Source organism: Pithys albifrons, chromosome 2, assembly GCF_047495875.1.
Source record: "Pithys albifrons albifrons isolate INPA30051 chromosome 2, PitAlb_v1, whole genome shotgun sequence".
Lineage (NCBI taxonomy): Eukaryota > Metazoa > Chordata > Aves > Passeriformes > Thamnophilidae > Pithys > Pithys albifrons.
The window spans coordinates 23,401,920-23,423,099 of NC_092459.1; the positions used below are offsets into that span (position 1 = coordinate 23,401,920).

Here is a 21,180-nt window from a genome sequence, read left to right on the forward strand (position 1 = left end):
ATAAGTTAAAACACCTGCCAGGGTTAATAGGTGGTGAATGAACTTAAAACAAAATCAGAAATACACCATTTCAGGCATATAATTTGTTATTCTCTCTCCTACTTCAGCTGCATTTCCTTCTTGCAGGAGACAGCTGTAAAGTTCAGTTCTGCTTCCATGAAAATATTTCTACATCTATAAATGTGAAGAGCAGTACTGAATACAAAATTATGTGATAAGGAGAGTCCAGAATTTTTAAAGTTTTGATCTTCTTTGCAGATTTGAAGACCAAACAATCTGGTCTACAAAATAACAATCATCAGGGAGTGATACATTTGTGGCTGCATTATAAACATATACCCATAAAATCTGGTGATTACTGGAATTTTACAGTCAGGGCTGATGGATACAAGCACGTCATATTAATAAGCAAGACTGACATCACCATGACATCCCTTTCATACCTTATGCTGGTTTAACTGTTTAGCCAATGCTTTGCTATTTTCAGGATGTGTTTCTTGAATCTTTCGCTGAGTATCTTCCACTTGTTGAATCCAAGTGTCCAAAGAATTGTAAGCATCTTTATAATACTTCAGAGATTTATTAATACCTTCTAAGTCACGCAACCTGATTTTATTTTAGAAGATAAGTCAAAAGGGAGAAGATGATTATTAAAGACCAAAAATGCAGCATTAAGGCAAATACAGCTTTAAAGACTGAATGCCTTAGGTCTGCTACAGCTGACACTATAAACATACTAAAATAAAACTCAATAAATAGCAAATTCATTCTCAAACACCAAGGCTCCCAGCTTCATGAAGCCTTTTCATTTGTCATAAAGGAGACACAGGAGAGATACTACTACAGAAGAAACTTCACAATATATCCTTTATTAGTGTGCTGAAATTATATATCCTTTATTAGTGTGCTATTGAAATTACATGAGCACAGGAAATCCTAAGGAAGGGGGTGGGCTTTGCAACAGCAATCAATTCTGTTACTAGAAGTGAGAGTATTTCAAATATGACCTATGGATCAAGAAGAAGTGTGCTCTGTTGGAGTTAAGTAGCAGTTCACCATACCCTCTGTGCCTCCCACAAAAAAAGACAGGAATTACACTACAACTAAGGACTCTAAATATGCTAATGTGTGAAAGTAATCAATCCTGTATGTCTATTTTTAAAGCATGTTTTTGACCTGTGAAGAGTGTTCTGTGAATTTCTTCACTCATTTTCATACTAACAGAAATACAGTTTTTCTTTTCTGGTCCTTAAACTGTTACATATTATTGTGGTGTGATTTTGAGGGCTGCCCTGTGCAAAGACAGAAGTTAGATTTGATGATCCCTGTGGCTCCCTTCCAGCTTTGGATATTCTATGATTCTACTTAAAAGATCATATAAATAGGACCACTCAACACTGCAGGGTGAGCATACGTATTAAACAACTTTTTACAGTTTGACTGGGAATGAACACTTGGAATCTCTCTAGTGTTGTTCTGAAGATGCCAAAAGGAGAATAAAAAAGAGCTAGCAAAGGAAATTCTATTACTCAAGTTGCATACTTAAGCATGTTTTCAAGCTAATAACCATGAAAAAGAGAAAGGATCATGATAACAGCAGCCAATATTTGTACATACTTTTTGTATAATAATTATCAGTGTTAAGCTGATAGGAAGCAGCAGAGATAACATTTGCAGAAAGCAGCTTGTTTATAGCTCTGTGCTGCAACTACCACAATCTGTCCTATTTAAACCAGAAGCCTCTATGGATTAAACAGCCATTTTTCAGCATATTCTGTTCAGGACAGAGTCCGGTCAGTAAAGCATGTGGTTCATGTTTACCCTCTGAGGAAATAAGGACACTTCAGTACCTCAGAAAACCACTGTTTACTCATTTAAATATGCTAAACTATCAAATGACACCAACAGCACGATTTTCAATGCTCTTGTTCAGTTATCTATAATGACAAACTAAAGTATATTTTCAAGACAATAAATTCAGACTGTATGGTATAGACTTCCTCAACTTGCTCATACTTATTCCTTCAGTCTCTACAATTCTGCTTTGTTTTGTAGAGACTGAAGGAAAAAGTATTTTCAGGAATGTCATATATAGACATGTCCTTCAGAATTACAGATAGGTGTGTTCTCTGTTTCTGCACATCTGTGTAGGCATGTGTACTTCAGTAACATTTTTCAATATCAACTTGACTGTAAAGAGTTGAATTTACAGCAACATCTTAACTGGATATTGATGCTGCATGAAAACAGCTGCACATATACACACACAGAAAAAAAGGCACTTCACCAAAAGGTTATCATACTAAAATTATCACAGAAATCAGTGGAAGCTAAGGGCTTCCAGACTTAGCACTTGAATCATTAAAAGCAAATTAACATGAATCCAGTCATAACTGATGAGTCAGTTCATCAGTTTAGCCTGTCAGAACTAATTATATGGAGAAACAGATGGTATTTCCATAGGACTGCCAGGCATTTCTTCAGGCATTTTTTGGTTTGCTTTTTGGTGTTTTGTTGTTTGTTTTTTTTTAACAAAAAAGACAATTTATCACTACTGTGTATCAGGAGTTGTAAGTATATAAAGTTTCTGTATTTTGTTCATCTTTTGGAGCTTAATAATCACAGACATTTCCTGGAAAAGTAAGGCAATGATGTCAACAGCACAAAACAGGTATTCATCTCAGAGAATTTCAAAAACAGTTCAAAAAACTATTCAGACTTGTTTTAACATTAATATTTGATTGTTTTTCCTTAGAAATATTTAAGCCAGTAGAAAACATGAACAATTTATAATAAAAAGTTATACAAACCTATTTTCAATTTGAGAGTGAACATTTTGCCACCTCTCAGCCAACTGATCAACTTTTTCTTTATGCCAGTCAAAGTCAAGGTCACGTTCCTTGTGCATTTTAAACATCTGATCACTGATCATCTTTGCCTTCTGCAGTTCATCCTCTAAGGCATGGAATGTTTGTCTTTTTTCATCTACTTCAGATCTCCATTGCTAGTATGTGATAAACGAAAAACTGTAAGTAACTCATAAATTATGACACTTTTGTAAATTAGTGCTTTACATGAGTTAAATGTATAAGTGAATCAATCAAAAATGTTTCAATTAATATTTTACTTCTGTTTGCTCAAACACTTAAATGGTACTAGAATGAGTCTGAAGCAACTAATAGCAAAATAATTCTTAGTAACAGCAACCCCCAAAACATAAAGATCAAAACACAGGCATAAAATTTACACCTTTAGCTTATAAACTGCAGCTTTCAAAAAAAATCATTTGGTAGATGCCAATCATTCTATCTAACAAAGAAGCATTACTTGTAATTTGCAATATCAAAATGAAGTATATACCAAAAAAAAAAGCTGAACTTCAGCCTACCCCTTCTCAACGACAGCTGTCAAACTTCCTAGGAAACACTGATCAGTATACCACAGCAGTAGTAGGAATGTTATTGTGGCCACATTTACATACAATAAATATAACGTTACCTTAAGTATACACTACCTTCTGAAGAGAAAAAAAAAAATTACTGCAGCACTAACAAGTGCCAGTTTTGGAAGTTCTGACACTTCAAGGGATTTTGTAACAGTGGGAGGGAAGATGATTTCAAACTATGCAATTTCTATTGCTCCAAAGCTGTTTTTTTTTTTCTGAGATGTCAACCCCACTACGGACTAAAACTAAATACACAAGTCAATTTTTGAGACACTATACATCAGAATAACCAAGTTGGGTATTACAAGATGAATAATTTTTGTCTTATTTTTTAATTTGCCCATGAGAAGGCACCAGCCAACTCTTACCTTTAATGTGCCCATCAGGTTTTCAATATGGTTTTTGTCAGCCATTACTGCCTCTTCTTCACACAACTTAGTTTCATAGTGTTTTACTAATGATTCTGCTGTTTGGGTGTTCGTCAGCACCAAATTTATAGTTTTTAATCTGAAAAACAGTAACCTCCTGTCAACTGAACCATAAATAACAACATTCAACACACTTGTGTTCTTCAGTCTTTTCATGTCATGGAGTACTCCTTCATATGTTAAAATATTAACTCAGAATTATTCATACTATAATTTATTTTGAAGACAAAACTGTAAACTAAAATGTGTGATGGAAGATATACTAGTACATACTTCTCTATAAAAATGGAAGACATCGAATAAACTTGGTTCATGTTTTGAATAACAACATTGAGCTCAGAGCGCAGGGTAGGGACTGAAGGTGAACCAGCAGCTTGACCAAAAAACTCTTCACATTTATCTGTGATGGCTCCCAAGTCATCCTTCAGTCGATCCAGTTCTTTCTTCAGTTTCTGTAAAATGAAAGGTGATTGACAGTGCTTTCATTCTATATCAACCTGATATATACTCTATCAGTACAGGTCTGCCCTTCACTTGTTTGATGAGGACAACGTAAAAACAAATTAAAAATAAATATATGTATAACAGGGAAACTAAGAGAGTCACCATTTATCAGTATTTTTCTCACAAACATAAGAATAATATTTGACTCATCTTTACAAGGTGCAGGGCAAACCTTCGTGGCTACACTCAAAATGTCTGCATATATTTTTTTTAAATAGATCCCTTTCCTAGGTAAAACAGACTTTCTCAAAGGCTCACCTCTTGCTCTGAAATCCTAAGCACGTTTTCATGCACATCATCCCTTTCCATCGGTGTTCGGATCTGCCGTATTAATCGCTCCTCACAACTCTCTAGCCGTAGCCTGATATTTTTGACTTCAGAAATATACAGGTTGTAAATAGATTCTTCCTGCTCCTCTATTGAAAGAAATAAGGCACATGTTAGCAAACAAAGTAATCGTGTCATTTTCACCATGCTGTTTCATTAAATACAGTCATCATTCTACAAGAGTTGAACTCCATGACCCTTGTAAGTCCCTTCCAACTCAGCATATTCTGTGTGAGATCTTTTTGTGACTGGTTGAAATGCCAACAGTTTCCACGGGAATTTTGGCTACAAAGGAAATTTTAGGAATCCTTAGCTGTAATTAGATCATCTCCACTGGAAAAATTAGTGTCTGTGACCATGCATCCCAGGCACAGGCATCACCCCTATGCAGACATTGCTAAACTCAGTGACTGATTCTCAGTCAGTGGTATCAGGTCCATTAAATTCTGTCTTTCAGATGCACAGAATAACACACCTTTCATGAAATGTAGTGAACTATGCTAATAAAGTAAGCAGCTGTGCACTACTATATTTCTTTAAATCATTAGCTACTCAACAGTAAATCGGAACAGACATTTTAAGCTTTCTATTCTCAATGTATTAAAACAAAAGTTAAGAGAACAGTAACTAAAAGCATTCTGTGAAACTAGGGAGATACCTAGGATGCTTTTCTTGCTTTAACAGTTTGCAAAAAGTTTTAATTTTATTATGAACTCAACAAAGTAATCAAGTTGTATTTTCAGCATTCAAAAATAAGAAAGGCAGGACTAAACAGTGAATTATAAAGCACATAAAAATTCTTGGGTGTAAAACTTTTTGTAGTACTCTCTACATTAAGTAACATAGGTTAATATATATAAAGTTAACAACAAAATGAGAGCTTTGATACAATATAATTGTGCACATTGTTAAAACATCTCTGTTCAAAAGAATGGAGGCGATAACAATATCAATATGATAAAACAGGTCTCAAAATCAAGAACTAAAATCTCTTTCATGAGGGTATCTTTCTACTATACTGAGCTAAGTATTACCTCTTTCTGCAGACTTAAGAAGCTCTTGATAGTATTGCTTGCAAACATTAACTTCTCTTTCCAGCTGTGCAGTATCAGAGCTTGTAAAGATTTTGGACTCCTGGCTATCTTCCACAAAATCATCAAAGCGAGACTGCAAATTGCTTAGAACCTGCTGATGTTCACCTGGCAGCATTGTCTTTATCTGAAACAGATTATAAACCCAAAGCACAATCAGCGATGATGCATCACTCATGCTGTTCCCTGTAATGTTTTTTCTCAAAAAGCAATATTGAACAATTACTAAGATTGTAAAGTCAAGGAGTTAAGGTTCTGACGGCTTAGCATTCCTAAGCTGGAGTCCCTTTGACAGCTGATAGTTTACACTCACCATAAAATCCTTTTTCAATCTTTAATACCAGTAATGGGCTGCCATTAAGCCAACCCTACATCAGACTTTATTTCTTCATCCAATGCCACACAGTAACAAACAAGCAGTGAGCATGTCATACAACCAAGGACACTTCAACAATTATCTCAGATTGCCCTTTCCAATAGTAACAGGGATAAACTAGGAGGGAAAATGTCATTTTGGGTACTGAAATACTATAACAGTTTGTGAGCTCACACACTGTTTTAGCCAGAAAGAACAGTAATTTGATCTACATCACTATTTCATTTCTGACAGATTGGGCCTAACCACCTATTTAACATTTCAAGTTACAGATATGTATGAGAATGAAAAATCTCATCATGGAGGAATGGGTATTTGGCTGTCTTCAGCTTGAAAGACTAAATGTTGCTACACAGTTGATCCACTGTTAGTCAGAAGTTGCACAAAGAGGAAACAGTAGTCATCTTCAGGAAGATAAACATTAGCCTAATGAAGCTAATCTCCTCAGGTATCTTTAACATAAATGCAGAAAGGTAGACTATTGCAGCACAAAAATCAGAATTTAGTCACTGTTCATTGCTTTCAAATTATCTGTGCTAACAACAGGAGACCAAGCTGCAGGTAGCTTTCCTGGTACCACCACTCTGCTCCTTCCCCACACATATCTGCAAAAGGACTGCTCAGGTAAAGGAAGAACATTGTATGCTGGTAACCAGCATGGCCACTGCTGTCAGCTGCTCCCACAAGAAAGACGAGGATTGCTGCAAACCACTGATTATACATTTCTGGGAAGTGTATCGTATGACTTTCCAGCAAATGGTTAAGAGCCCTTCCTAATCACAGCACATACCGAGGCAACATTGCCTGCTCGAACAGCTTCAATTTCATTTGTCAGGTAATGCCAGGACACCACACTCTTCATGTTTACATGTGACTCATGCCAAAGGGCTAGAACGTTCTGAAATTGCTGTTCAATCCTGAAACACAAAAAAATTCCAACTTTAGGTCAGGGTAACACATGAAAAAAACCAACCAAACAACTCCCCCACACACAAAACACACCAAAAACCTGTGAGATATTCTTTCAACCCAAGTTTCATATAAATTAATTTTAATAGAACATAGGTAATTTTGTTTTGTTCCTACCTGTTGGCTGTATCTATTGCTTCTTTGTTTGGTGGAGGAACTGTAAAGCATACAGATGGAACCATGGCCTCATTACCACTTGGACTAATGACTTTCCATTTAGCACGATGGGAGTTATTTGCTAATACACACTCATCATCTTTGTAAATAGTTATCTAGTATTAACAGAAAAGCAGAATAATTTGATGAGCCAAGCATTACGAAATAATTGTACAAAGCACTTCTGCAAATGGTGTCAAGAAAAAAACAACAGAACAACAAAACCAATGTTCCAAGACAAGGATTTGCTCTTGTTTACTAGGGTGGAAGAAATTTAAGAGCCCAGCTTTCTCCAGGAACATGGCAATTAACAAAAGCTTAGTTGAATTCTCACATCTGTAATTGGTTTGAAGAAATTCAAGTTTCTAACCTCAATTTGTCTATAGTCGCAGATGGCTTTAATTGGGATGGATGTTTTGAGTACACAGTCAGGGTTCCTTGGCTTCAGCTGAATTATTGCCTTTGCTCTCCCCACAAGGCCTGCTACTGTGCTCTTATATTGCAAGAGTTGCTCTTTTTCTTCCTAAAACAGTTAAGAAAAGAGTATGTCACAAGAGATGGCCAGAATGAAATGTTACCTCTTTGATCCTGTTAAGCTTTACTTTTCCTGACTCCTTTTACTGTGTATCTTAAAAGTAACACATTTTATAAGAACAAAATATCTTTCTTTAGCCAGTGGTTTCCTCCATCTGGCAACTGTAAATATAAATAAATAATTAAAACTGCATTTTAAAGTTGTGAAAAACAATCTTTGCACATTGATAAATATAATGATTTATTTATCAATTCTGAAAAACAATCTTTTTTCCTTCACTTTAAATGAATAATGTTAACATATTTTATATCCAACTATAATTCTACACATTTCTCATTTTAGTATAACTCATGTTAATAGGTTTCTCCAATTCTTACCATAGACTCCTGGACAAGGTCTTCCAGCCTATGAAGACTGCTGGATCTATCACAACTGTATTTTCGGTATATGGTATCTTTCAAATTCTTCAAATATTCCATGGCTTCTTTGGCATCACTGAAAAACTAGGATGAGACAAATATCTGGGTTATTTTTAAACAACCTAAAAAAGTAAACCATCAGCTATTCTAAAGTTTTCTTCAAGTGCTGTCTTTTTAAAAATAATCTTTTCTAGTTGCTTGAAGTGACCCATCCCATATGCAGAGAGATTCACAACTCCATGCCTAAATGTAATCTTCAAGGAAGGACACAGTTATTCTCAGTACTGTCTACATGCAAAATTAATTTAGCAGTTATTGAAACTTAGTTAATTACTGTTCCTGAAATGGAAAAATTTTAAGTCAAGCTTTCCTTGGAATTACAATTACTTTCATATTTAAAAAACTGACAAAGCCTACATACTGTAGAAACTAGCTGCAAAATCCAGGCAGCACACTGGGAGAAACATTTTTTATGGAAAGGGAAGTGAGCTGCCACACTTGGCAGTTCTGCATGGGCATCTGCACTCCCAAACTAGGGTCCTGGTTAAGCACAGCTGGGAAGAGAAATGTCCTGTGACAATCCTCACTCCATTCTGTCCCTTAAAGCTCATTGCTTAAATCCAGAATTTCCATTTCTTCCCCTGACCACTAGGAGCTCAAATTGCTTTGTCTTCTCCAGTGTCCCTTTCCTTACTTTAGGCTTCCCTCCTTCTTAGTCCAAAGGAATCTCATCCCAACATCACCCCATTTCTCTTCAATCATCCAACCCAGAAGATACTAAAGATTAACCTTTACAACTTAAATGTTTAAGAAGAGTAAAGGTTTTAAAAGTCAAAAAAACTAACAAACCAAAAACTCTTTAATCTATGATCCTCATGCAAACAACTGAGTACTGCATCATTTGCTGAGTAACTGAACAGGTGATAATCAGATAGGTGTTTCATTGGATGTGTCTGCTGCAGGGTGTTCTCTGCTTCATTTATTATTAATACTGTACATTCCATTTCTCTTTGAGTAGTCCTGCAATAACCATCTAGAATATGTTCTCACCAACCAGCCTTTAGTCTACATCACCTGCAGAAGCTGCACTGACAGCAGTTGTGCACAACAGGGAGAGGACACGGCTTCATTCTCACAGTCTCTACTTGCAGCTGCATCACTGAAAAAATCTCAGGCCAGATTTTTATCTGCTGAACTGATATAGCTGTAGTGAAGAAATAGAGGTGTAGTAGGCCTGTGGGAGTATAACTGATCATCTAATGACTGCACACATTAATTGTAAATTCTGTAAGTACTGTGAGAGAACAACTAGCACTTTTGGTGGAACTTTTTGACTATGTACATAACTTAAAACATTTCATATTTTTATTGATTTACTTTCTTACCTCAAAATATGCAGCATTTTCTCTCAAATGCTGTTCAACACAGTGGCAGAGCTGAAGAATCCAGCTCCATTGCGTCTGCATTGCAGCTCTGTAGGCCTTTAAGGAAGAGAGAGAGATTTTACAAATGGAAATGAAAATTAAAACTTGCATATCTTTAGGAAATACAAAAGCAACGTCGCAAACAAGAAGCTAAGCCTGACCTCCTCACCCCTGAAAAGCAAGCTGCAACAAGGAAAACTCCAATTAGATGTGAGGAAAAAAATAAAACAAACCATCACTACAGCATAGTCAAACATAAGAAAACTTGCCTCGGGCTGTGAAATCACCACCCTCCGGTCGGATCAGAACTGGGCTGAACAAATCCCTGACACTGTTTCAAGCAAGAGCTGGAGTACAACTCCTAAGGTTCCTCCAGTCTAAGCTCATCTACAGTCCTCCTGTATCTCTGTTTACTCAATCAAAATAGATGGATTCGTGCCAGGATACAAATCGGATATTAGAGTAACACTGAATACACAATTGAAAAAGAAACAATCGGGACTCTGCGATGGGTAACTCCGTGTGCCAGTCGCGCCCGCGGGGCCGCACCCCGCACCGCCACCAGCAGGAGGCGCTTCCGCCCCTGGGAGATCAGCCCCAGGGGTTTCCATGCCGATTCTCAGGGAATTCAAAACAACGATTCAAGGAATTTCTAAGAGATGCATTAACGCATTGGTTCTTCTGGAGAAAGGGGCCTTTTTATTATTATTATTATTTTATAAATATCCCAATATAGCATTACTGGAGATGGCATAACCTGCACAGTCATCATCACTGCAGTGGCCTGGTTTTGTAATATGCATCTTTAATGTATTACTGTATTATACTGATAAGAAACCATTAGAACAGCACACACTTTTAAAGAATGGAAATCCCCACATTACATAAAAAATCATTTATTATTCAAAGTACATGTCAAGAGAAGGAAGGAAGGGACAAGTTTTGTTCATGTTTCCAATTTAGGCAGATATGAACTCACTGAGCTGAAGAACATTAAAAATTCATTCTGTCTGACTTTTTTCCTTCTTATATAATACACCAGCTATTTACGGTTTACATGCTTACAACTCACTGTTTGTATCTACTCTTTTCTCAAAGATCTACAAGGAAAAGCATTTCACATTCTCCTTTGGAAGCCTGTTATGACCCTACAACAGCTATAGTAAATCTTCCGTAACTGTAACATAGAGCTTGATTCAAGGCTGAAATAAATCACATCACCTGAACTCACTGAGCTGAAGAACATTAAAAATTCATTCTGTCTGACTTTTTTCCTTCTTATATAATACACCAGCTATTTATGGTTTACATGCTTACAACCCACTGTTTGTATCTACTCTTTTCTCAAAGATCTACAAGGAAAAGCATTTCACATTCTCCTTTGGAAGCCTGTTATGACCCTACAACAGCTATAGTAAATCTTCCGTAACTGTAACATAGAGCTTGATTCAAGGCTGAAATAAATCACATCACCTGGTCAGATTTTTAACATCCAAACAGGTTTCATAATTCACTGACAAATAAGGTATGAAACCAATCCTAAATCATAACAGAAACCCACACATACGGTAAGTAACTAGAAAAGCTCCTACTGAAAATTCCTTCAATTCAACAGGAAAGAAACAAGGACTGTTCTATGCCCTCAGTCTGCTAACGCAATTTGTATCAATAAGGATAGAAGCTGCATGCGTGACCAGAAACATCTATACAGAACAACTCTGAAAATGCTAATTTTAGTGTTTAGGGGGATTTCATCTAAGCAATCCAAGATTTTATAATTTTATAAAACACTTTATAAAAGTATTTTCATTTTTTTGAAACTGGAAGGCAGATACAACAGAGATGTTGAAGAGGAAAGAAAGGAAAGCCCCTTTACCCAAAGTCCTGTTTAATTTCCTCGATGTTAGCACTTCCCAAAATTAAGTTCTGTTGAATCCCAAAACTTCCTGTTTCCGTGCTGTTTTTAACTAACTTACCTCAATGGTTAGCCTGGCTGGGTGATTTTCAAGAAGCAATTGCTCAGCTATTTCTTGTACTGATTTAATAACTTCTTCTTTTTCATCAAGTTCTCTCATTAATTCCTTTTTCCAGACAAAAAAAAAGCATTAGAAATCTCTTAAATTATTAACTATTACTTAATCATTCCCTCTGGATTATACTACCAATACATACTGCATGGTATTCCTTTTTTCTTGTTATATTGGGGTTTCTTTCACTCCAGTCATATGCAACCTCTTCCTCTTCTTTTTCATTCAGCCATATCAGTTCTCTAGTAGCACGAGACACAAAATTGTGGAGAGTATCTAGATGCCTTTCCTGATTTCTCGATGTGTTCTTTATTAAAAAGAAAGGAAAAATACTTACAAGAATCAGAATTTAAAGCTCATCCCATATCAGAAATTATGCACACTGAAAAGCTGAACACAGAAAAGGAATGATTAACTTACCAAGAGCTTTGAATACTGACTCTCCAGTTTATGCAGTTTCTCCATATAACTGAGTTTAAGAGGGGCAGTCATTTGGATCTATATTTGGCATATGAGATCAAAGGACAACAAAAAGGTTAGATATGTTAAACCACTGGATTTCTGATTTCATCAAAAGTCATCTAGAGATCAGAAGTAAAAGAAACCCAAACAAAATTCTAAAATTTAACATTAGTTTATGGGTCACCCAGTGAGAAATTAACCAAAGAAATAAACAGTATGGTGCAGTACCTCACTGATTTTGGCTTCTTTAAGGCTGGATTCAAATTCCTCAATAGCTTTGTGGACATTTTTGTGATTTTCCAAATGGCTTTCCACACTTGGTAAATCTGAACCCCATTCTGCTCGATCAAGTTGCACCTTACAAACAGGGAGAAAAAATTAGCCATGATCTACAAAAAGTAAATGTAATAATTAAAAGTGGACTGTTTCCAAAAAGATTGCTACCTGCATTTCTTCCACCCAGCTCAATAGGTCCTGGACGAATTTCATGTTCACCTCTTCTTCTGTTAAATTCTGGTCCACAAAAGCTGATTTCATAAGAGGTTTTCTGATTTGCATCAGTTTGAGTGTTTGCAGAGTCCCACTGTCTACTCCTGTCACATAGCTCTGAATTAACCGTGGTGGGATGCCTGGTGGGTAAGCGGGAGTGATAGTTGGTGTCAGTCTGGAAGTAAGACCTGATGAAAGGCCAGATGTCAAGCTGGAAGAAGTCATAGGTGTTAAACCTTGTGTCATTGCAGCATTTAGTTCAGGGGTTAGGTTTGTTGTAAATCCTGAGTTTAAGCTTTCAGTTATTCCTGATATCATCAGCTTTGTCTGTTCTGTGGTCAGTGCATGCCCCTTGTTGTACAAAGAAGAACATTCAGTCCGTATGGCCATCAGTTCATCACGAAGTTTTGCAACTCTATTAAAATAAAATAAGAAAAAATAAATAAAAATAATTTCAAAGAATGCTTATGATTAAAGTTTATTATGCTGAATTGATTTGAATAGTAACTTGAATTCACATGATCTCTTACACTTTAGTCACACAAATATTTACAAATAAGCATTTCTGTCAGAAAGTACAGGTTATGTCAGCTTATACTTATGTCAGTCTATAAAGATAACAGATGCAGAAATCAGGCAATGACTAAAAAAATCAGCATGGTATGGGCACTAACATGCACTGTACACAATTCCAGGGAACAATCAGCAACCCAGAAATCTTACAAGATACTACATGTTGCAGTAGATCAAACACTTGCAGTTCACTGCCAAGGAGCTATGTGTTTGATGTCAACCAGTCTAGGATGAATACTGACAAAACTTCAGAGCCAATTCTTCATAAAACTAAACTATGCTGTTTAAGTGCTTCTTTCTGCCAAGACTGTACACATTGCCACATTTAATCTAATGTTAGCCCACCTGTTAATACTCCTACAGCTATCACCAAAAATCTCACCTCCATTTAAAAAATCAATATTAGTGAATTCTAAATGCATTTTAGGTGCAATAAAACAAGCTAACATCTTTACACACAGATATCTGGTAAACATTAAACATTAAGACGTTCAGAGGAATGACTTAATTTTCACAAATGAGTATAAACAGCTCCTCTTGACTTCAGCATTTGTGGGAAATGTACCCATCAGAATACCTGATATTTGGGCGCTTAGTGACAGATTGAGAAGTCTATTCAGACATGAAGAACTGAAAAGTTGCCCATAATGGGTATCCATACCTGGGACATCTATTTATTTACATAAAAATACTGTAAAGTACCTTTGAACAAGCTGGTCTGCTTGGTAGTATTTTCCATCAATAAGAATTTGGGCATCGATCACTTGTTGACGGAGAAGGTTCTCAGATTCAAGAATATAGCCAGCTATCTCTGCTTCATGTTGGAACTGGAGCCCTGACTCTAGTCGCTTGGTGTCCTTAAAAAATAAGAGTCATTAAGCCTTGCAGCTAAACCGAAGAGAAATCAGCTGTAAGAATTCTTTTTTTTCTTTTTTTTTTTTTGTAAAACTTATTCTGATCTTGAAAGAATCATGAAGCATTTTATCTAACCACCAACAAAAAAAAACCTAACACAACTCATTCTAGGCAATTTGTGGTATTTCTTGAAGAAATACTATAGTAGCAGTACAATGAAAATAAAAGTAGCAACTGTTAAGGTTGCACTCAAAAATCCTTATGAATTTTTTTTTTTTTAAGTAGCCATTCTACTGCTATAAGTTCACGACAAGTAAAATCACCAATTGACTTACAGACTGCAGAGCATTCCGGGCAAGTACCAGTTTATCCTCACAGCTCCGGCTGTCCCGCTGAATTCTGTTTGCAATCTGCTGCAGCATTTCCAACCTAGGTGATGCCAAAACATTTCAGAAAAATAAATAACTATTAATGTTATTTATATTGTATGACTTCAAAAACAAATAAATGAATCAATAGCATCTAACACAAAGCACAAATACATATGCCAAGTTACCTGTTCCCTTCTAAGGTGCCATTACCAAAGCTTATACAAGATTTAATCAGTGTGGGACCACAATGAACAGAAAGGAAATTCTCGTTAGAATCAACGCTGGTTCGAGTACTAGCACTGTTGCTAAACAGTGAATCACTGCTATGATAGCCATAACTACTGCTATTCATTTTTACATCCAGAGTACAGTCCTTTTGGCCGTTTGCATTTGCTCAAAAATGAAAAGATAAAACTCCTACAAAATGTACAGCTCCTAGGGTTGTAATTCCACTACTGGCTTTTGAAACACCTAGCACTCCTCCTTTAAATACGCTCCGTACACACATTCAAAGCCAGCAATTTAATATTCTGCCAGCTCTTCAAAGGATTTTACCTGGGGCTATGTACACTACCTTGCTTTTGGCTTCTCTGCCTTGCAATAAAGCTTTGCAAGTACAGACTAGGCAGCAACATTAGGGCGTCTCTAAGAAACAGACATGCCAAATATTTTATTTAAGTGTCACTAAATAACTAGAAGCGAACTAAGAACTAAAAGAACTCTCTGCAGTGTTTCTCACTCTTCAATGAAAAGTTTCAAAAAAGAGTGAAGTGAGAAATCCTCGCTCAACAAGATAGTACAAATAACTTCTAGGTTGGGCTGACTCCTTTTCCTTCAAATGGCACTGCACAATAAAACTGGGGGAGTATCATGGCTAATCAGCTCATAACAATACAATCTGAGACAACTGTACACCATCCAACCCACCATCCGAACTCCACAGTCCAAGCATACATGTTTATGAACTGCCCTGTCCCACTACACTGCCCTGAAAATTTCCCTTCATTTTCTTTCACATTCACAGACAATTGCTTCTTTCTGTTTTCACCACAAAACAAGTAAGAAATATCTGATCACTGCTCTTAAGTTTACATTTTAACTCAGAATGTGGATTAAGGGTGATTTTTTGCAGTATTTCAACCTTTGCTTTTAGGAATCCTGAACAACCACACCCACCCCATAAGGTGACTGTTTACTCAGAAGAGCACAGCAAAGGCACAGACACACCCCTGCAGCAATGCCAAACTCTGTTAGTTTTGCAAACTAGACCTCAGTTTGGCACTCTCCTCACTGACATCATAGTAAATTTGATCCCATACACCAATCTGGCCACACATTGTCTATCTGTGTTGATACTTCCAGAGGTATTCACCAGACTTGCAGGCAAAGTTTTATTACTTACCAGATTTCAGTATTAGTTGAGCTCACATTTTTGCCACAATCAAATTTCACCCCAGGAGCTGTATCAACACCTTGTATTAATGAGATGCACTAGTAACCAATACAACAAATATGAATGACATTCTTGTGTCCAGATCAACTGATAATTTTAACTTGGTGGCTAATTTTCCCTCTCATTTTACAGTGACCACCATATGTAGTAACTATCACTGTATGATCATGATCTGCCACTTAAAGTATGTTTACCATTCCTGAAATAGGGGAGTAAGTTTAGGTTCATGTTTGTTTACTTGTGCTCCGTCCATATGAATAAAAACAAAATAAACTAACATCATTTACACACATTCTCAACAAATGTAATACAGCTTTCTGCAAGTAGGAACAGAATTTCCATCAGTGAAGCCAAACACTAACTTTGCTTTCCACAGATTAACTTGCAAGACCTAGCAGGCTTTATTTCTGCTGCTGCTCTCCAGTCTCCTGCTCTGTGTAAGGGGGACAGCCCTGTATTGTGTGGGAAAACTTTATATTCCTCTATAGGAACTTGTTCCATAGCAGGGTGCTGTGAATCGACACCTCCCACTGAATCTGCTGTCTCTGTCATGCTCTTGCTTTTGTAGGCATGACACATATTTAACCAACTTTGACTGTCTTTGGGATTTTCTCTGGCTGAAATCTGTCTCTTTCTGAGGACTTCCTATACTGTGGTCTGGATTCTTCCTATCACTTTGAAGTACCTAAGTCAGAGAGAAAGATCACCTTGTTGTCACCAGAAAGGCAGTGACGGAATTCTCTGGAAAGTGATTCAGATCTTAAGTGTCTCCTTTGGATGCTTAAAGTTAAGCAGAATTAATCCAGACCCAAGTGTCTGTACCTATCCACAGGTAGAACCCCAAAAAGTCATTTAATTTAAAGAAGTTTTTTAATTATTGAATGGATAGCACCTGTGTCTGCCACAGAACTTAAGACATACCATTAAAAAGTAGAAATGCTCGCAGACTGCATCCAGATTTTAATAATGCTCAGTGTGTTATCAGTGATGTACACATCCTACTGCCATGGAAGACCACTATGCATTTTGCACATCTAAGGACTTCATCTGCTCTTAAGTACAACTAAGTCTTAAACAACCTCTAAACAGGACAGGATAAGGATGGCTTATATGAGACAGAGAAGCGATATAAACCCAGCTCTGACTAACTGAGCAAAGAAGGTGGTTAAATTTGTGTGTAAGTGCTTTGAAGATCTGAGGCACAGATACTGTTCAACACAATTGTCTGAGACCACAGAAGTTATTTCTGTCTGGATATGCCTCCATAAAGCAGGTAAAGAACTTCAGGCTTCAAACAAAAGTAGAATTACCTGATCTAGTAAAATAATGTGGATGTTATGACAGAAGAAGTTATTTACAAATTTCAATATGGGTTAAAACAACAGAAAATATATTAACCAATCCTGTCAAACATTCACCAGCATACCTCTCCACTTCAGGCCGAAGAGTCTTCTCTCTTTCCAGCATGGCAATAATAAGCTTTCCCCATTCTTTTTCTATATCATTTGGATGGTAGCCTTGAGAAAGTTTGATGCGTCCAAATTCTATCCAGACCTGAACAATTCATACATATTTGTTATTTTAAGCCACAGAAAGGGAACGTCTTTACATTTCAATGCATGCTAAAACTTACCTCTAGCAGTTTATACAGACGTTTAATTTTTGATTTATCTGTCTCCTTTGGTGGAATTTCTGTTTCTTTAAATTGTAAATATTGATTATAAAGTGCCTAGAGAAACATAAGAAACATCATCAATTTTTATTTACAGTAAATATAACCTTATTCTCTAAACTCTCCTAATATTCTTCTTGCCTTTATATTGTTCTACTAGAATTCTACCAAAAACAATCAGTGCCAAGCTAAAGACTTGCTTTTGATTGTTCATATGTTAGTAATGTACTTATTGTACTTTGAAAAGGTTGAGAAAGTAGTACTGTTCTAGAGTTGATTTGATTGTAGACATCAACCATCACACTATTTGTTCCAGCTTGCTTTGAGTTAGTAACATAAAATGTAACTCCAACAAGTTTAAGCCACCACACCTCACCTTCAGTTCCACGGGATTGTTGGGAAACGTTCTGTCAGACATTATCGTGACATGGTGTCTGATCCACTGCATGAGGTAGTTCACCATATTCTGATATTCAACCCATTTGACTTCAACATCCTGCCAAAGCAAAACCCAGATTACAGATGAAAATCATCTGAGAGCTCATATAAAAGATATTTTGAAATCCTGCAATTCTGAACAATATTTATTTGCTTATTAGAGATCACTTAAAGTTTCCAAATATATTATTTCACTCTTCAGTTTTGGTCACAAATAATTCCACTGAAAACACAGTATTTTCTAGGTTAATTAGCTTCAAATTGCTAAGAATCACAAAGGCAAAATTTATAGGTCCACAACTAAAGAGTAAGAACTTTGACTTGTTCTTTCTTCATCTTCAGGTATATTGTTTTTAGTTAAGCTCTTTGGCACAAGTATTTTCATGTCCACAACATGAAATAGGTAAGACTCTAAAATCTCAACCTAGAAAAATCATGTCAAAGAAAAGTGTGACAGCAGTTCTATAGAAGATCCAGCTGACATTCTGGATCTGAAATCCAGAAATTTATTAATGAAGCTCGCACGCCGCAGAAGTATTTTTCTCCTACTTACATTTGCACTTATGCCTTCACCACCTTCTGGTACTTTGGGAAATGCATCATAAAGTGATGACACATAAGTTATTACTGACTTCTCATCAGGTGAGGAAACATCAACATCTAAAACAGCAAGACAGAACAGCACTTTACCACATAGTTGTAAGAATGCCCACAAATATGCTACAACCTGCAGGCAGACTGGATTTTATTTTAATGTTAGGGGTTTTGCAACAAAGCCCTCTGCAGCTCTCTTACCTTCAGGATCCAGAAGTCTGGCAACACCAAGTTTTTCTGCTACAAAAAAAGCATGTTCTAAATTTGCAAGGTTGCTTTGAACAGCAACGGTATTCATGTCTATCAGGTCCGGCCTGCCAAATAAAAACAGTAACACTTAATTACAACTCTTTACCAGTTTTAAAGCACTGCTGTATCGATCAATCAAAGCAAGAGCATGGATGGATACTCAAACAGAGTTTTCACTACAAAAGGATTTCCCTAAGATCAGGTGAACAAGCTGAGGTCACTGTTAAAAGGAGAAACAAAAGCAGCAGACAACTACAGCACTGTCAGTTCTTTACCTACAAGCAATAGTTTCTATTCATGCCTTACATATATATATATAGAGAGAGATATAGATAGAGATATAGATATAGATATGTTTTCTTATGCATATTTATTCATGTGCACTGTCACTGTATTATGACACCTTGTCCTTTCCACTGCCCTTGAGGGGCTTAAACTCACTTTTCTCTTTTACATGAAGGAGTTAATTTCTACTGCTTTTACAAGTTTTTAGTCATTGTGCATCAAATTCTTCAGCACATGTCAGAACCCACACAGTAGCAAAGTTTAGTCACAAAAAACATCATATTAAAGAAGTCTTCTTCAAATGTCATTGAAGCCCTGCTTTCAAGTTAATTATAGCTGCCAGAAAACTCACAGTCCCGTGCACTTCCACGTTCACACCTTATCCTGCTAAACTCCATTGCCAGCCACAATATATTTGCTTTAATGGAATATTTGTACTAATCTGACCTATAAACAATTTTCAGGCCCATAAGTATTATCCTGAACCAATCCCATATCAACATCACTACTTCAATGTTTTAAATTAATGTAAAACTTCAGACTCACAGAATATGCTGATTTGGAAGGGACTCACAAGGATCATCAAGTCATCAAGTCCAACTCGTAGCCCTGCACAGGACCATCCCCAAGAGTCAAACCATGTGCCTGAGAGTATCATCCAAATGCTTCTTGAACTCTGGCAGGCTTGGTGCTGTGACCACTTATCTGGGGAGCCTGTTCCAGAGCCCAACCATCCTTTGGGTGAAGAACCTCTTCTAATATCCAGCCTAAACCTTCCCTGACAGAACTTCAGGCCATTCCCTCAGGTCCTGTCACTAGTCACCACAGAGTTGTGATCAGTGCCTGCCCCTGCTCTTCCCCTCACAAGGAAGTTTTAACTGCAACGAGGTCTCCTCTCAGTCTTCTATTCTCCAGGCTGAACAGACCAAAACTACTATTGTCATTTAAGCTTGCTATGTAGAACTAGCTTCTTAGATCTTGTAATTCTCAGTGCAGAGTGTGTTATTACCTCTTTCAGCACCAGGAAGTGTCTTAGCCATAGCACCAAGAAGAATGAAGGGACTTTCAGAGATACTGAGCAAAAAAAACCAACCCACTGGAGCCAACTACAGCCACAAGGTTCTGAAACTTTTGCTGCTCATACCCTACACTACTGAAAACAAGACAAACCATGAAAAAACCTTAATACACCAAAAGAAAAAACATATGGCAAAGAAAATTTAGTGAAAAATTCAGCTCTTTAATTTTCTCATTATTATTTCTAGAAAAACTATTTTCTTTTACCTAGTAGAAGCCTCAAATAATTGCAGCAGATAAAAACAAAGCTGTTAAATATCACATTATTCAAAATTAATCATAACATTTCACTCAACAACACTCCTAATTTTCTTGATAACAAAATGGTATTAAGTTTGAGAAACTCAATACAAGACTGTCTTTGAACTAACTATAAGGGCACTGTATATAAAAATCTATTTCTTTTCAGCCATTTAGAATCACTGGTTTCCTTGTGCTCTTTTGAACACAAGTCTACAAAACAGATAGTGACACTGAACCCATTATGTCTTTTAATTAATAATTAAGCAGTGCAATATAATCCTTCTAAAGCAGCGAGACTTTCCACTTCCAATATGGTAAGTGCAAGCATGATCAAGCTTCCACTATTCTTCTCTAAATTTCATGACAATGAAAACAATGCAATGAAATCAATATCATCCGTTGCTCTTAGCAGCATGGAAAATTCATCAAAAATGAAAGGCAACATTAGGAAAGAAAACTGAGCACTTCTGTTTCAGCCACAATAATGGAGATGGTATGAGTAATAATGATTGCTTTAACAGCAGTTTTGAAAAAAGAATCAGTTTTCTGTAAGTGTAACACTATTGGTTTGGTTATTTTTTATCTCCTGCCTTCTGTTTGTTTCACACTTGATAAAAATGTCCCAAGAATAATCTCTTCCACTGCCTTTTCAATTGCCAACTCTCAGAACATGAAAGGACAAGTTGTAAAGACCTTGATTATTCCAAGAAAACAAGTT

The 21,180-nt window shown here is 36.5% G+C and overlaps 1 protein-coding gene across 1 annotated transcript in view; it reads right to left on the reverse strand.

Annotated features, from left to right (window-relative positions):
• LOC139668697 (dystonin-like) overlaps positions 1-21,180 on the reverse strand; it is a 301,638-nt gene that overhangs the window by 129,375 nt on the left and 151,083 nt on the right. Inside the window, 23 exon segments of the mRNA XM_071548494.1 lie at positions 444-606; positions 2,811-3,004; positions 3,814-3,952; positions 4,147-4,325; positions 4,636-4,793; positions 5,739-5,922; positions 6,962-7,088; positions 7,258-7,412; positions 7,667-7,819; positions 8,209-8,334; positions 9,636-9,731; positions 11,651-11,755; positions 11,847-12,008; positions 12,122-12,199; positions 12,392-12,520; positions 12,608-13,067; positions 13,928-14,082; positions 14,416-14,509; positions 17,331-17,458; positions 17,538-17,633; positions 17,953-18,072; positions 18,568-18,674; positions 18,810-18,922. Coding sequence (XP_071404595.1) covers positions 444-606; positions 2,811-3,004; positions 3,814-3,952; positions 4,147-4,325; positions 4,636-4,793; positions 5,739-5,922; positions 6,962-7,088; positions 7,258-7,412; positions 7,667-7,819; positions 8,209-8,334; positions 9,636-9,731; positions 11,651-11,755; positions 11,847-12,008; positions 12,122-12,199; positions 12,392-12,520; positions 12,608-13,067; positions 13,928-14,082; positions 14,416-14,509; positions 17,331-17,458; positions 17,538-17,633; positions 17,953-18,072; positions 18,568-18,674; positions 18,810-18,922 — 3,421 coding nt within the window.